Raw genomic sequence first — 17,652 nt, 5'->3', positions numbered from 1 at the left:
GTGCGTAGGTAGAGGTGGTAAGAGAGATGCAGGAGACAGACACTTGCGTAGGCAGAGGTGGTAATAGAGATACATGAGACAGAAAGTGCATAGGTAGAGGTGGTAAGTAAGAAAGATACAGGAGACAGACAGTGTGTAGGTAGAGGTGGTAAGTGAGATACCGAATAGAGATATGAAACAATCAATGAAAACTAGTAGTAATGAAGTCTCGTTTTACTTACGTTTTAAATACAAGGCATTGGGAGTGGTTGACTTTTTTGTCTTGTTTATAGCGTCTGTAGTCCTCAAAACCATCTTTGAGGGCTGTTACAGTGAGAACCGCAACAACAGGTATGAGGGAAACCTCTGGTTGAAATGCCTTAACCTGCAGCAGAATCAAGCAACCTTGACAATATCCTCTCTAAGCTGATAATGAAGTCAAGTAAACCCTCTACCGAGGATCACTTCAACACAATCATTTTCAAATATGATCTTAAAGTCGAACAAGCAGTCTATTCTATACCAGATATGTTTTCAACACGTGATCAGGCAGTTTCATATATAAAAATACAAAATTCTGCACACATTTAAAATAAGTGCAAAAAACATGAGAAAAATAGAAATATGAGAGGCCAGCTATTTCAAACTTCACATAATCTGAATCGGAATAAGATATGTCTTGCAACTCTAACACTACCCTTACATCTGACCGCACATAGCACAGAGTCAACATCTTTTGGCTGTCCCTATAGTGTATTAATGGGGAAAACCTCATTTTCATACATGTCACTAATTCACTCTCCTGTACATACTTTAGCTTTGTACATAGCTTTATATAACAAAGACATTGTTGTGATGCTGAACTTCATTAGGCCTACCTACAATATTTAATAAAACGTGATCGTAAGTGTTTGGACTGAAGAATTAAACCAACCAACATAGATAGAGTATATGTTTATACCGTAAAACCCCTATTTGATTGCCATGGCACTCTATAATTCAATCCTTTCCTGACAGTGGTGATCAAATAGAGGTTGTGTTCAAATAGAAGCTTGTTCAAATAGATCGTCAGAATTTTGGGAAGATAAATATAACCGTTGTACATGAGACGCGACGCTAATTTAGCCTATATTTTCCATTCTTTTTCAGGCAAATCGACCTTAATACCGTCAGCCTCAGCATGTTTCCTGAATCGTTACTCATATACGTCAAAGTATCAGACCGAGCAAAACAAGGAACTACTTTGATTATAAAATCTTGGCGTGGTGCTGTTAAGTATATTAAGTCCCATTTTCAAAGTTTTAAATAAAAAACCGTAAAGATTTGACATTAAAAAATGTACATATTATGTAATAGAGTCATGATTAGTCCTATTTTGTGGACACTTTTCTACTGATCTCTTTCTATTATGAGTTCAGAAAGATCAAAAAATGTCAAAGTGGCAGTGAATAGAGTTAGTGTTCAATTAAAGAGTGGCATTGTATTTTGCAACTCTTCTTCTATAGTGGCGTTATATTAGAGGTAGCATTCAAATAAAGGTGGCGTTCAATTAAAGGTGGCATTCAAATGGAAGTTTTACAATAAGTAAACTTGTTTTACCAAATAAAAACTCAGCTTGTGAAGCTTTTAAGGTTAACTTACACAATTGAAGTGATGCAAATAAAAATAATACCTGTATCAATATAAAGCTAAGACAGCAAGCTTCAACTTGCTGCATTTTTGTTTTTGTAGACCAACTCAGTCCAAAGATATAATAGTTTGAATGAGATCCTTTCTTGGACCGCTCAGATTCATGCAAAACCGACAGAATAGAGTAAGCCTGGCACTTGAACGCAGCTGATACTAATGATGAGAGCGACAGTAGCTGTTACTAATGATGAGAGAGACAGGCCGCCGCATATGAATGGCATAATTTTGGCAAGTAATTTTCGTCGGTGCTTTTTAACTGTGGTCAATTTTTGTTGAATTTAATCATGAAAATTTCATCTTTAAAATAAAATATAGATTGAACGAAAAAATTTGCTCCAAATAGTTTTAGGTTGAACATACAAAGCAAAATGCAAAATAGATCAACTTGTGATGCATAGGTTTAAATAGGTTTAAATGTGCTCGCTGCTTCAAGTCAGTTGCGCTGCTAACCGATAATGATTTATGTTGAAAAATGTAAGCTTGTCTCTTACATTAATAATTGGTGATTGGTTAACCTTAATTCTTGTAAGGGATAATTGACTGGTCTATTTGTGCACACATTGTGTTATTCATTGCCGAAAGTGATATTCCAGCAGCAAGTTGAGAGCAAAAGACATCTGCATAGCTAGATAATAGAAAGCTGTGGCACCTGTGGAATCCAATTAAGCAGAGCAATGAAGATGAAGTAGACATTGGCAAGTCTATGGAACTGCTCAAACAGATTCTTCGGCAGGAATGTTATTATTGAGTATTTGGTAGTCTAAAAGTACAAGTATATGGTTAGCAATATTTGAGCGAAGTTGCAACTTTATAAGCGCAAAACAAACTTGCATATCCCTAGCCCAGCCTCTGATTAAAAACCTTGCAAGGTGCAGGCCACTAATAAACTTTAGATGAGCTAGCGTGAATGAATTTAAGTCAATCTTGTTATGAAGGTCAAGTGTTGAGGGTCAAATCTCCTTGCATTGTTTTCTATCACATAATAATTCATATTTTTACTTTTTTGAAGTAACAGAAACATGGTCTCTCCGTCAGAATAACTGAAGGGAATAGGTTTTGCCAATTAACAATTAACATACTAGTAACGGTAACGAGCAGTGGGACTGAGGATGATCTATACGTATAAGCTATACGTATAAGCTATACGTATAAGCTATACGTATAAGCTATACGTATAAGCAATGCATATAAGCTATGCGGATCAGCTATACGTATGAGCTATATGTATGAGCTATACGTATGAGCTTTGATCACAAATTGTGTTTGAGTGCCTCAATACACATACCTTTATTTTGTTGGTCTTATAAGAAAGCTGAGCAGGCAGATCATACTCAGCGGTAGATCCTAGAGTTACATTGTTAAGGACTGTTCGAATTGATTGATTGTCATTTGGTTTTCCATGCCAGCACAGTTTACTCATCGCCCTTAAAATACAAGGCAAGTAGCAAAAGTTGCTATTTCGCTTGTGAGTATTCAATATATTCCTATTTATTGACAAATGCAGTATCGTTAAGCCATCAGGACTTTGCAAGTATTGGCATTGAGGTACACTCTATAGTACTTGAAAGTGAATACAATAATAATACTGAATTAAAATATCACAGACCATCTCAGAGAAAGTGTTGACAACAAAACCACAGCTAAAAGATACACAAAATGTGTATATTACAGTTAACAGTTACCGTTAGAAATCAGAAACACACATATATTAGGTTTAATCAAGTCGCCCATAGTTAAGGCCTTCAACAATTGACAATCGTACTGTAGATGCAACAATTTGAGTCTACAACAGTTTGTCTGCTTTTTCATTTTCCACCAAGGAATCACCTCCACCTCTCAGGCTTCTGGATAGACTAGACCAGGTTGACTTTAGAGTTTCATGGCGACACCTTAATACCTCAAACCGTGTCAGGTCAACCAGCCCATTTGTAAAATGTTAAAATTGAGGCAATGATTGTGAAGTTTTAATGTTATAACAGGTCTAACCACTTTTCATTTAATAAAGCACAGCAGTAAAAATTGTGGTCCAGATATAGATCCTTCTATACTGACATTGAAAAATACAAAACCTGTTCAGTAAATTGAATTGACTTGTCTAGGTGGTTAATGTACCAGAAAGAGGTGAGTACCAGAAAGAGGTAATAGAAAGATATTTTAGTAAATCGTTTGCATTTCAAATTCATAAAATTCTGTCACACATGTGAAATTATATTGCAACTAGAGTTGCTTCTAACGATAACAAGCCTTCACATCTAACCTGGAAGTGTTACGAGTGTAACTGTTTGGCTACTTAGTATTGTATGCTCATTGCGGCATTACGTTTGATTGTATAAAACAATCCTTATTGTTTTTTGCCTTTTCGCGCTTATGGAGTTTGAGTAATAAAAAGCTACACTGAGCAACCATTCGCGTTGCTTGCAGCAGTTGTACCGTTTGGTACTTTGTGTATATATATTTTTTATTATTATTCTCAGTAGTACTATTCTCGCATTTTACTTCTGAAGTTTTATTACCCACCAAAATTTAACACTCGTCATTAATCATAATCAATTATATTCTATAGGTGACGGCTCTCTTTTTACTTTCTATTAACTCCATTAGTGGGTGGGCTAAAGTAGGTTCGTGTCTGGACATTGCCTTATAGATAAAAAATACAAACTTATATAGTGAAGGAAGAGCAAAAAATAAGCTATCTAATGGTATCAACGACATTAAAATTAGACCAACGGTCGTCGAGTTACGGATGGTTGAAGATCGCCATTATAACTCTATATACTAGTAACTCATGGGTAGTCACATTGTGTACTCGTTACTATCCAAAATTGCCACCTATATTTCCTGTTTAAGTATTAGTTGTCTCCTGTTTTTACCATCCTCCTAATTGGCTGTTTTTAAAAACACTGGATTCAGATTAGTCAATACTGCATCTGTTTTCTTGTTTTTTTCACTGGCTATCATTTGATGATGCAGTCTAACCATTCAGAGTAAAATCTACTACATAAATGGCAAAAAATCTGTCTATATATTTGTGTGTGTGTGTGGTTTATCCACCTTATAAAATGGGCATTCCTTTTTTCGTCGTACAAATTTCGGTTGTACGAAGCGAACTGAATTAATATGAGTAGTGAATAAATTACAGAGCGGTCTTTCTTTTTTTGATTCGGTTGTACGATGAAATTTGTAAACACTCTATTTCGGCATATATGCCGTTTAGACCGCCTATTGTTAAAACAAAACAGTCATGTTTTGCCAAAATATCGATGGCAAAATAGATTGTTTATAAATCTCACCGCGATCGTACGGAGCCAACGGAAGGTCACGTGAACGTTTGTTTTTCAGCCACCTAGACGATTCTTTTCGCGTCGAAAATTACCTATTAAGTTTCTACTTCAAAAAGGTAAGTACTTCTCATTCAATATTGAATTGTCTATGAATTGCCACACCTCGACTACTTGAACCTTTCCCTGACATTCATGTACAAATTTACCTAACGGCCTATTGCCAGCCATTTTGCCGATATTGCTTAGGGATCCGACTTTGTATTGCTTATGTATTTGCCAATATTGTTTAGATGTATACAATATTTTTCAATTTCAAACTATCTAGAAAATTTTGGTTATAATTTATTTGATTTTGCCAACATGTTAACAAACACTGCTACGCAAAGAATTCATTGTATCTATACTCTGTGCATTGATAAAACGATGTGAAGCTGTGATCGCTACGAAATTGAAACCATCCTCTAAAATGTTCCTTATTCTTACAAAACCATTACTTTCACTGCCATCAGAGTCAGTGCTACTATTACTATTTTAATTATCTGTGTAAAATCTAAATCATCGATAATAGCATGAACATAAGTAATTATTCGTTTTTTTGTAACTCGGGAGGCACTTACCAAACTTATACAAACAATGTTACCTTTTCAGGTTGGAAATTTCCAAACATAGATTTAAAATTAAATTTTAAAAGGTTGACTTGCAACACAATTCATGTTAGTTATTTGGTATCAAAAGATTCACCATGTCTTACTCTGTTGTGTTGTATTTGCAAAATACAGTCAAACATGGATAATTCGCCCACGAATAGCTCGAACACATGGTTAACTCGAACGGTTTTTTGGTCCGTTCCTACGTAATGATAAATTGCTATAGATAACTCGAACTCAACACTGGTAACTCGAACTGTTTTTTGCCCAACGGCTACCGAAACGGTTGTTATCGCTTTATAAAATCACTTTATTTCACGCCATAGAGGTAAACCTCAACTTTCGTATTTCATAAGCGTCATTATTACCACCATCGGCAAAATATTTTTATCGACGACTTTTCTCAAAGGTTGGCGAAATTTTATTTATACAAAACATCCGCTTAGCGATCGCCCTTCGGAAGCAAGGTAAAGTGAGGTATTCTTTGCATAAACTTCAAAAAAAATCGGCAAAGTTTATCGTGGGTAAAACGCTTAAAAGAAAAAGATGTCTTTTATTTTGAGCATTTCAACAATGATCAAGTTTTGCCAATGTCAATCTAAAAAACGTCCTGGCAATAACATCACCTCAAACAACAAACCATTCTCAAATGCTAGAAAAATCTCTAAACTTTTTGATAAAAACGTTTTAAACTTTATATTAGAAGCATTTAATTTGAAACAAGGCTTTTGTGCTTTTGATTTATACTATAGTTTGTACATGTACATGTATCTACTAATAAATAAGTAAATACATGGACTTGTGACAGTTCTCTGATAACTTGAACGCTGTGATAATTCGAACACTTTCACTCGGTTCCGTGAAGTTCGAGTTATCCATGTTTGACTGTATGTAGAAATGTGATTACAAGCTCTTAAAAGCTAAAAAACGAACAGTTAATCGCAGCCACACGAGACCGCCATAGTTTGGATTCTCTTTCCAAAACGGCTCAAATATGACGTACTTGTAGGAGATGGCTTCCGCTTAAACTTTCAAACAAATCATTCTTCGAAATATTTTCACAAATACACTTCACGCATTCGATAAAACCATGTCTATTGTTCTTACGCATCTGTTTTATCATCATTGTAATGCTGTCACTTTCAGCACTGACATCGTATAACCTACCGTGAAAATTTGTTAAATTATTTAAACTTAGCTCGTCAAAGGAGTACACATAATTGTCTGGTAAACATGACGAGCCTGTTGGTCAGCTGTGATAATCGAAAAATGTTACAAAAATTAATCACGAAGTATGGGTCACATGATCAGATTACGATTAGACCAAGCCGAAACAAAACTGTAAAGTAGCGAGTATCTATATCTGACACAGGGTCTTCGGTAAAACCCGAAGTGTTTGTCATGAACTAGTGCTCCGAGAAGTTTTATATTGACCTTTTATTGCCTTTCAATTCACGTGAGAACATCACGTGACAAGACGATAACCAACTGTAATGACTACGTCAGAGAAATAAACTGATTTCAATCTACGGCGGCTTTTCGTCTTTGAGCTTTTAAGAGCTTGTAATCACATTTACACACATTTTGCACCTACAACACAACAGAGTAAGACATGGTGAATCTTTTGATACTAAATAACTGCAATGTGAATTTTGTTGCAAATCAACCTTTAAGCTAAGTTTATAGCGAAATCTTCGGACAACACTGTCACTAACATAAAAGTCCTAAAGAACACTGATTATGTTATCAACGAATACTAAAATTCAGTTACTACACAATTGCTGGGAAAGTTGCCACAATGCGTCTATGGCAGTGGACCATAGAAAATGCATAAATGCGTCAACGGCAGTGAAAGTGTTTAAAACGTTGGATTTGACACTGTTTGTGATAGTGCCAACAATCAGTTTTCGGCTTTTGCCTACTCAAGAGTAGGCACAAGCCAAAAACTGTTTGTTCATACTAAGGCTGGGCAGTTTTGGGCACCAACTGTATACCGAGACCGCACCTGTTTAAACCGATACTATACCGCATACCGACATTGAGAGAACAACTCCCAAAAACATACGGTTCGGTTTACACACCAACAAATACCGCAAAATGAGACAAAACCGCATGAACTTTTGGGAGTTGTGTTCTACCTACCATTGCTACGCAGCTCTAGCCAGCTCTTCTTGAGTACAGGGTCCCTTTGCACAAGGGATGGCATTTAGGTTGCACAATCCACCTGTTGGTTCATTCCACCACTCTTAACTTCAAAGTTGGATATTGTGTATTCTTTATTTTAGGCGAGCGTGCAGAAAGCAAGCATAGAATACAAAATCACAGACACACATAAAATCATGCACCATGTTTGTTGAGAATAAACCCAGCTCTTCAACAATGAACGACAATTTATTTTATTTATATATGTAATTACGAATACCGTATATAAAACAACATTCAACTTGACAGCGTTTACTGCAATCCTACATACATATACAAATAAATTGCGTGCTCATTAATAACTAACATGAAAGAAGTAAGCAGCGTGGTTTCTACATCTAATGTAATGTATCAAAGCATTGCCAAACATCGGATTTCGATGATGTCGGTGTTAAAACTTCCAAATCCGCATCTTCGGTAGATTTCAATGATGATGACGGTGATAAAAACCCCAAATCAGCATCCTCGGTGTCTTCACCTACCAATGATGACAAAAATCAATTAGAGTACGAACTACAAAGTAAACAGAAACATAAAATATAGAACAGTCCGCGAACGTGAGGAGAGTGAACAGCGAAGAGTAAAATTTTGCAAGCAACAATGTCTATATTAGTAATTGTCATTTCAAAAGCTTTGAACAATGTCTATATCATAAAATTTTGTTCTTGAGAGCTTTAAAGAAATAACGCACATTATTAAAATGATAGATTTTATTCAAGTTCAGACGGTTAGTTAAGTGCAGACTGGAAACAAAACTCCTAATGATAAGGAATTAATTATTACAATTAAAAAAGATAATGCAAATGACAAAGTGTATGGTTTGGAAATTATCATTGACAGTCATAACAAACACGAAAATTTTGAGTTCGAGTCTTGAATAAATAATATTCTCATTAATTCTGCTGCCTAGCTAGTATTTCCTCTCCATTTAGATTTATAAAAAAATAGTACGGACACTAAAACTGCAATAACTGGCAAGTCAATGTTCACAGCTGTCCATCTGATTAGCATCAATCTTTATTGAATCAAAAATAAAAAAATGATGATCCGCAACCATGCACACGTTAGATTTACAGATTAGAATAAAAAATCAAATGCTTCCCAGCCATACCAACTAATGCACCAAGTACCGACACAAACCTTAAGCGTGACCATTCATGGCCTAACATCGAGTATAATAAGAAACAATGAAAGCATTTACCTTCTGCGATACCTTCGCCGTACATTCTAGCATGACGACTCTTCTTCCTGCAAAGGATGGCCCCCTGCGACGAAACATCATCTCCATCCACCAATAAATCTGCTCTATTTTGGCGCCACTTTTACCATGTGACAACGGTTGCTCAGTCTACCTGAGTGCGTACCGATACCGCATGAATGTTCACATAATTGTTCGGTATTCTCGGTGCGTGAACGACCGAACCGCACCGCGCGGTTCCACTGTGACGTTTTTACCGCTCGGATTTGAAAGCAAGTACCGCAAAAAACGGTAATACCGACATACCGCCCAGCTTTAGTTCATACACGCAACAAAAGAACAAAAATTTTTTGTCTATCCGCAAGTACTGAGTTGAATTAACATTGTGTTGTTATGTTATGCTTGCATTAAACTAATGTTATATTAATGTTATGTCATGTTATGTCCATCGTGTTCTGCTATACCTACATATTATCCACATGCAGTATTTTCTAACATATCTTTCAGTATATACATCCATATATTTTCATGCATTCGTTTTACTTAATATATCTCATGAAAAGGCTATCATGTTGGCATTGTTTTATTATTGTAAGGTGCTAATGCTGTATCTGCCTTGACATCATACTGTCTGTGGTGTTATACATGTAAATTTTGCTGATAGTAAATTTTATCAACACAACTACATCACTGTTGCACTGTTTGTATATACTGTGTGAAAAGACAGGCTAAAGACGACGAACTGGTGAGCTAAGATTAGTGTTTTGAGCATGTAGGAGTCTTCATTCAATAAATGCAGGTGATAGCAAAAATTTTTTGTAGAATTTCTTGAAACATGCAAAGTTTTTCAATACTGCCAGTTCAATACTAGCAATGTCAATTTCATTATCAGTTCTCTGTACAAAAATAGGACAACTCCAATTTGAGTGGTTCGAGACTGATGCATTGTAGACTAGCTGTCAAATACATTGCAGATTTGAATTGTTATCCCCAAAATTATTGACATGTATGACTGCATATGTGTATGCAGTCTGATCAGGGCAACAATTTCAGCAGACTGCATATTTGGAGTTGTTTTACAGTATGAAAGACAACTCTCAATAAACCTCATGCTATATGTGAATCTGTTCCCGTAGACGGATGATGCAGCTGGTTAGATGTATATAAGCAGCTGCTCTGGTAATATAGAATCAAAATATGTGTGAACCTCATACAATTATCAACTCTCTCCCTACTTAGTACAAGTAGGTTAGATTGAATTGGCTTTGCACTGCTCTATGTACATGGTCTAGAGTTGGCCCAAACATAGATTCTAAACTATTATAGGACTAGATTAGTAAAAGTACTAGTCAGGATCTAGGCCAGGGGTTCCCAATCAGGTTCGCTGATTTTCCCCTTTCCGGACTACGAAACTCTATTTCCCCTATTCAATCAGGCTTCATTTTGCTTTCATCTGCATATTTCTTCATTATATGTCATTGGTGCATTCCACAGCACCAAATACTAAGCGCCACAGCATTTAGTAGTTTAACTATCTTTATAAAGGTCTGGTCAGCATCTTATTGGTGAAAAGGAAGTGGAAAATCCCCAAAGTTATAGAAAGTATGATGAAACTATGAATCACAAGGTAGTACACAATGTAATAAATGCCCAGTTTATTAACAACAAACAACGATATGCAGCATGTAACTATTATGCACAGCTTTGCAAATACAACGTATCAGCAAAAAATTATAAATAAAGGCCAGAATTCCCCCCCCCCTGAGAATGAAAGCTTCCCCCCTTGGGGGAATTCCCCACCATTATGGAACCACTGACTTAGGCTGTACCCCGGCTGTAGGAATAACCCGGATCAGCAGTGGACGGATTGTTTCCCTTCATCACAACGCTAGTTTTATTGAGCCATGGGCGGGCACGCCCTACTCAATAATCCGCAAACCGTGGATGGAGCGGCCCATTTGCTATAGCCGCTTGCTTAGTGCTAGACCGTGGTTGGAGTAACCCCTCTGGTAACGAGTATAGTGGGCAGAACCTAGCCCCTTGCCCGTAGGCGAAACTCTGGCAAGACTGGATTAAATTGACCAAGAGACTGTGGTTAAGTAAACAAGAGATCAGATCAGATTGTTCTCACAGAAAATCTCTAAATTCAAAATGACGTGAGAACTCAGCTTCAAGAACCTTAATTATTCAATTTTTTTTCATATATTCATGTATTTACATATACAAATATCTCCGGTTAAATCAAAGAAACACCTGCACACTCGACATCCCCTCGAAGATTCCTAGTTGTTTCGGGCCAAAAGGAGTGAAAATATTGCCTTGGTCTTATAGATGGTATGTACAATTCCCTAATTTGTCTTGTATCGTGCGGGTTATTGGGAAGAGTAAGTGTTTTGAATAACACCAGAACTCGACACCTTGCAATATAGTTTTATTCGGGCATCTATTCTACGTTCTTGTAACAATTTTATGTTAGTGCGTTCCCTTAATTGTAAAAAGGTTACTGGTGATCTTATGCGGTAAACAAATTTCAGACATTTATTGTGGATTTTCTCGACCTTCTTAATATATTTTTTTAAATGTGGGTCCCACACCTGGCAAGCATATTCAAGGCCTGATCGAATCAGAGTCTTGTATGGCACTAATCTGGTCTTAGTGTTAGCTGTTTAAAAGAACTCTATGTAACATTCCTCCTAGTCTGTTAGCGTTTGATGTAATTTTATCTATGTGTTTTTTTCCATTTTAATTTGCTACTCAGCTGAACTCCTAAATATGGATTAGAGTCAACATTTGTTAACTTTATATTATGTGAATAGTAGTCTTGCTGAGATTTCAGTTCTCCGATGGAAAGAACTGAACACTTTGAAGGATTAAAAGAAAGCTGCCAAATGCTAGACCATTCCTCGAAAGTCATTAAATTTTCGTTTAAAACTGCACTCTCACTTCTCAAATTGTACACAAGGGCATCATCTGCAAACAGACAACATTCCGATGTTATTTTGCCTGGCAAGTCATTCACATAAACAAGAAACAGAAGCAGACCCAAAACTGATACCTGAGAGAACCCACAGAGAACATCGCAAAAATGTGATTCAACACCCTCCACTGGAACAAATTGCTTCCTACTAATTAAAAAATTTCTAATCCATGATATAACTAACGGGCAAACACCAAGTCTTTCTAATTTAAATACATTTTGTAGCAATTTCCGATGATTTACTGAATCAATGGCCTTTGAAAAGTCCAGCATCAAAACAGCTGTGATATGATGTTTCTCTTTGTTTAAAGCTAAACCATTGAAAGTATCAGGTGATCAGTAAATCAGTAAATCAGGTGAAACACAAGTTGACACTTGTGTTTCACCTGGTCTGTCTTTACGGAAACCATGCTGAGAGTCACACAATATTTTGTTTTCATCAAAAAATTGATGGATGTTGGAAGCTATCATGTGTCCCAGTAACTTGCAAGTAATACAAGACAATGAGACAGGCCTGTAATTGTTTGGTTGCTTTCTATTGCCGTTTTTAAAAATTGGTTTCACCTTGGCAAACTGTCATATATCCGGAAGAGAGCTCGAGGTCAGAGAGTACTTAGGTCTAGGTCTAGGTGTTTCAAGAACCCGTAAATCCCGAAATCGGGCAAAAGAAGGCCGTTGAGAACTTTATTTAAAAATAGTCAATAAAACATAAAATTATGGTAAGCCGCGCAAGTTGCGCGATGTTCTAGGTAAAAAACTATTCATATAAAACCCGGTGTTTGCACATACAGCTGAAGGAGCACCCCCCGTAACCAGTCTTGTTTCATGACTGTGAAGAACATTTTGTATTTGGTTAAAACTTTCGATAAGAGATTCATGGCAGTCGTCAGATAAAATCTTTAGCATGAGAGACATTCTTGCATGTTTGCGTCTTAGTTCTAAAAGTTCTAGATCTATAAAAATTCTTGCCTCTGTAACACTCTGCCTACCTTTCAAACCAGATATAAACCTAACCGCCTTTCTTTGAACTGCTTCCAATGATGCTACCTGTCGCATCAAATGAGGGTCCCATACTTCACTCGCATATTCCAATATTGGTCTACACAGAGTGAGATATGCAACCCTTCTAACCCTCATCGGCGCATTAAACAAAACATGTTTCATCATTCCCAATCGCTGACTTGCCTTAGATATGATTGAGTCTATATGTAAATCCCAATTAAAATCATTTGATATAAAAACTCCGAGGTATTTAAAACTGTCTACTACAGATAAAGGTCTGCCACTTAGGTAATACACCACATCTGGGTTTCCGCTACTCTGCCTTGCAAAACGAACGATTTGGCATTTATCAGTGTTAAAATTCATTTTCCAGTTATAGGCCCACTGGTCTAATATGTTTAAATCCTCCTGGAAATTCACTGAATCCTGAAGGGTGTTTACCTGAGAAAAAAGTAAAGCGTCGTCTGCAAAAAGCTTGATAGTAGAAAAATTTAGATTATCGGAGATATCATTTATGTACACCAAAAATAGGGTGGGCCCGAGGACAGACCCTTGTGGAACGCCCGATGAAACCAGCAGGTCAGAAGATGCAGCACCCTCTATCACTACTCTTTGGAGTCTGTTTGACAGAAAGTCCCTAATCCAATTTACCATGTACGGGTTTATGTTTGATTTTATCAATTTGTCGATCAACAAGCCGTGAGACACCTTGTCAAATGCCTTAGAAAAATCCAGTACCGCTGCATGTACTATATTATTGTTATCTACTAATTTCATTATTTCATTCACAGTAGAGACTAGCTGGGTGGAGCAAGATAGGCCTTTTCTGAAACCGTGTTGGTTAGAATATATGACATTTACCAGATCTTTATTGATGTTACTAAGCACAATATGTTCTAACAATTTGCAAGCAATGCATGTCAGAGATATGGGCCTAAAATTTCCCGGATCTTCCCGACTGCCTTTTTTATGTACCGGAACTACATTGGCCACTTTCCAGATATCTGGAAGTTTTCCAATGTTCAACGAGTACTGGAATATGCTCGCCAATATCTTACTAATAATTTCAGGTTCTAGGCAAAGATCTTCTTTTCTAAACTTATCTGGGCCCGGGGCTTTCCCGCGCTTAAGAGTATTTAGAAGTTTGAGAACTCCATCACTTGTTACTTGTATAGGGCATTTATCTGCAGAAAGTTCAGTTTGAGTTGTGGAAAAACAGTCACTATTTGAAAAAACACCCTGAAAAAATTCGTTAAAAATCTCAGATGATTCTAAGGCTGATTTATTTTTGAAAACCGCAGTGCCTTGTGAGTTTTTTCCAGTTTTCCGCCTATAAAAAGAGTAAAATGGTTTGCTATCACCCCTTTCCAAGGGTTCAAACAGCACTCGGTGGTAATATTCCTGCTCCATTTTACGAAAACTCTTTCTGTTGGTACGCCTAGTTTGTTTATACTTGGAGAAATCTACTTCTAACCCAGTGTGCTTACTTCTGTCATAAAGTTTTCGCTGTTGTTTCACTGCACGCCTGGCTGAGTTATTAAACCATATTGGCTCCCTGTTATCATTTTTCTTAGGGATACATTTAGGAACAAATCTATTGACAGCTAGATTCATGGACGTCTCAAAAATCTGCCAGACGGAGTTGATACTCGTTTTACTTTCAATTGCCTGTACTATATCTGTCAGAGAATCAGTCAAAAGTTCTTTAATAGCAGTAGAATCAGCCTTGTGGTATAATTTGATAAAAGAAGGCTGTTCATGAGATGTCTTAAAATTTGCTGCTACACAGAGTTCAACTAAAAAATGATCGCTGATACCGGGGTTGATTATCCTGTAGTCATAAATAAAACTAGACTTATTTGTCATAACTAGATCTAAAGTGTTTCCTAGCTGATGTGTTTGTTCCATTATAATCTGACGCATATCATGAGACAAGATGCAGTTCAAAAAAGATCTATGCAATTGTTTTTGATTTGAGTTTGATCGAATTTGTAGGTTGCACCAATCTATATCTGGAAAATTAAAATCCCCCACAACTAGTACATTAGACCCTGGAAAATCAGAGGTCATAAAATCCAGCAATTCCTCAAGTGGTGCAACTGCCTCTCCCGTCAGCCCAGGCGGAACATAACAACAAAGAACAAAAAATTCATTTTCATCTCTACGACATCCAACTTTCACACAAACAGCCTCAACGGGTAAGAAAGATCTTTTGAAAAAGACTTGTTCTTGAGGCAAACTGGCTGTCAAAGCTAACAAAACACCACCACCATGACAATCTCGATCATGTCTGTATATAATTTTTTGAGAAGAGCTCAGAATCATTTCATTATTAAATGATGGATCAAGATGGGTTTCGGTTATGCACAATATATCATATTCCGAAGACAGAACTTGGATGTCATTCAGTTTGCCTCTAACAGATCTAGCATTGAGCAGCAAGATTTTAATCGATGTTATTACTTGTTCACTTTTATTATTTTCCCTTTTTTGATTTTGTACGCAGAATCTGGGTCTGCCTCCCTCGTTTCCCTCAACTCCTTTCGAAGCCGAAAATCCTCTTCTTGTTCTTTTTTAGAAAGATCTTTTCTAGCAAAAATACCTGACAGCTTCATGCCATTAATCCTGCTCAACAACTCAAACATTTGATTTTCAGACCTGGTGGATATTCTAAGAGGGCGAGGTCGCTCTTTGTGCTTTGAAGCATCGTACCTACCTAACCTATAGCTGTTATTCTTTTCTACTTTCATGTCAATATGGCAATCTTTAATGATTTTGTCTACTTGCTGTGCCCATTCCTCTCCATTGTCACTCTCTTCTATTCCAAAAAGGATCAGGTTCTTGGCTCTAAATTCAGAGTCTCTGTCTTGCTTTTCTTTATCCTCCAACTGGGCTACCAAGGAACCAGCCTGCCTTGCAAAACTCTCTTGAACTTTAAGACTATTTTGCTCCAAAGCTTTTGCAACATCTGCATACGACTTTTCAAGAGTCTGATGTTGGTTATTCATCTCATTGAATTTATTTCTGTTTGTTTCTAATGTCTCAGTAACCTCAGCAAGAGTCGTCTTAAAAACATCTTGGTTTCTACACACTTCACTAAATTGAGCTTTTGCTTTGTCAACAGTTTTTTGCAATTCTAACGTAAGTTCAGAGAGTTTTTCACACATTACATTTTGCTGTAGCCCAGAAGCCTGACCATCACACTTTGAACAGAACCAGTGCAACCCTTTAGTACCCAAGAGATCTAAAAGACTCTCAGGAACATCAACACAGGAGTTGTGAAACCAAAGATGACAAACCTCACACTCAATAGAGGATTCCAAACTTTCATCTATGTCCTTCTTACATTTTGCACATGGCTCTGCACTGCCAGCACCTGATGTTGACATTGCTTTTTTCCTTGCTTTTTGTTTCCCACCTGCCATGATGACCACTGAGTCTAGTAATTAAAAATTAAAAAGTAGGGACTCAAAAATTAAAAAGATCCCACTCAGTGTCATATACCTGGTAGTGCCTGAGGCGGCCAAACTACCTTCCCTCTGATCTCAAAACAATATTAATGTGTTATGTTAGTATAAAATATAAATCAGAAAGGAGAAGAGAGTAACAAAAGAGGTAAATATTCATAAAAGTTTAAGAAAAATTCGCCAAAATCTGAGAAGCACTTAGTGGCACGTCCTCTCAGGTCAAGGTCCGAAACTTAAATACTTAAGTTTAAATACTTAAACCGGTACTTAAATATTTCAGTTAGCCTATTGCGTGAACAATACAAGCAAAAAAAGTCTTTAGAAGTATACCGGTTAGATTGTCTGGACCACATGATTTAGCAACTTTAATGTCATTTAGAACTTTCAGAACACCTTTTTTTATTTCAAAAACAGAATCATCTACATTATATTTCTCAAAGTAAGTTGGCAAAGGTTTATCGTCGTCAACAACAAACATTGACTAAAAAAGCAGTTAAGCATATTAGCTTTTTCTGTTGAAAACTTTGATGTAATTCCATTTAGAGTTAGGTTGGGTATAACATCACAACCGTTGCTCTTTGCTTTTTTAAGGCGTCTGTAAAACGGTTGGCTACCAAGTTACAAATTTAGCTATAAACCAAGACTATGCTCAAATTCCCACATACATCTTCTACCTGTTGTGAACGAGCCTGTAATTCATAACACAATTACAGTTGTGCACGAAAGCTATTCCTTATTCAGTATTAGACAATTTGTACGCAAAACCCACCTGCAAATGGCTAGTAAAAGCTGGCTTCCACAACGATATTTAGACGGTAGATTCAATTCAAGCAGTAAAAAATATTTGACCACAAATTCAAAGATTATTATAAGCAATAAAAACACGAGCATGATAAAACTATTATTTGTAATGCTGAATTTGATGTAGTATATTTAGGATAATGATTCGCAAGCTATAAGAGAAACGCATCGCAACAGTAAAAAATCAACATTAGTGCATTGCCTTATCTCTATAATAATATTACTGCACAAATATATGATTTTATTGTTAAAATTGCCCACCGATAATCAAATCAAGACATGCCATGAGTCTTACCTTAAATACATAAATCATTGAGACACTTATCTTTTTTTATTAAATGAGTGCGGTTACTACGAGGAAACGCTTTTTCGATCAGGCAAGTGAACTAAAACAACAGTACATGCATAC

At 36.6% G+C, this 17,652-nt stretch overlaps 1 protein-coding gene across 3 annotated transcripts in view; it reads right to left on the bottom strand.

Moving 5' to 3' along the window:
* The window catches only part of LOC137406655 (phospholipid-transporting ATPase VA-like), a 129,846-nt gene extending 112,232 nt beyond the window's left edge, over window positions 1–17,614 (bottom strand). For all 3 annotated transcript variants that reach the window (XR_010979932.1, XM_068093260.1, XM_068093261.1), the window contains exons 1-4: window positions 17,539–17,614; window positions 2,954–3,092; window positions 2,318–2,428; window positions 222–364 (exon numbers count right to left, since the gene is read on the bottom strand). Coding sequence is in view for 2 of the 3 variants with exons in the window: in XM_068093260.1 (XP_067949361.1) it covers window positions 222–364; window positions 2,318–2,428; window positions 2,954–3,092; window positions 17,539–17,549 (404 nt within the window). In the remaining variant the exon portion in view is untranslated. The remainder of the gene's footprint in view (window positions 1–221; window positions 365–2,317; window positions 2,429–2,953; window positions 3,093–17,538) is intronic.
* Window positions 17,615–17,652: the final 38 nt, after the last annotated feature.

The sequence above is a fragment of the Watersipora subatra genome, chromosome 10 (assembly GCF_963576615.1).
Source record: "Watersipora subatra chromosome 10, tzWatSuba1.1, whole genome shotgun sequence".
In the NCBI taxonomy this organism is placed as follows: Eukaryota; Metazoa; Bryozoa; class Gymnolaemata; order Cheilostomatida; family Watersiporidae; genus Watersipora; species Watersipora subatra.
Note: the sequence above shows the minus strand (reverse complement) of the source record. Positions and strands in the feature narration are given on the sequence as shown.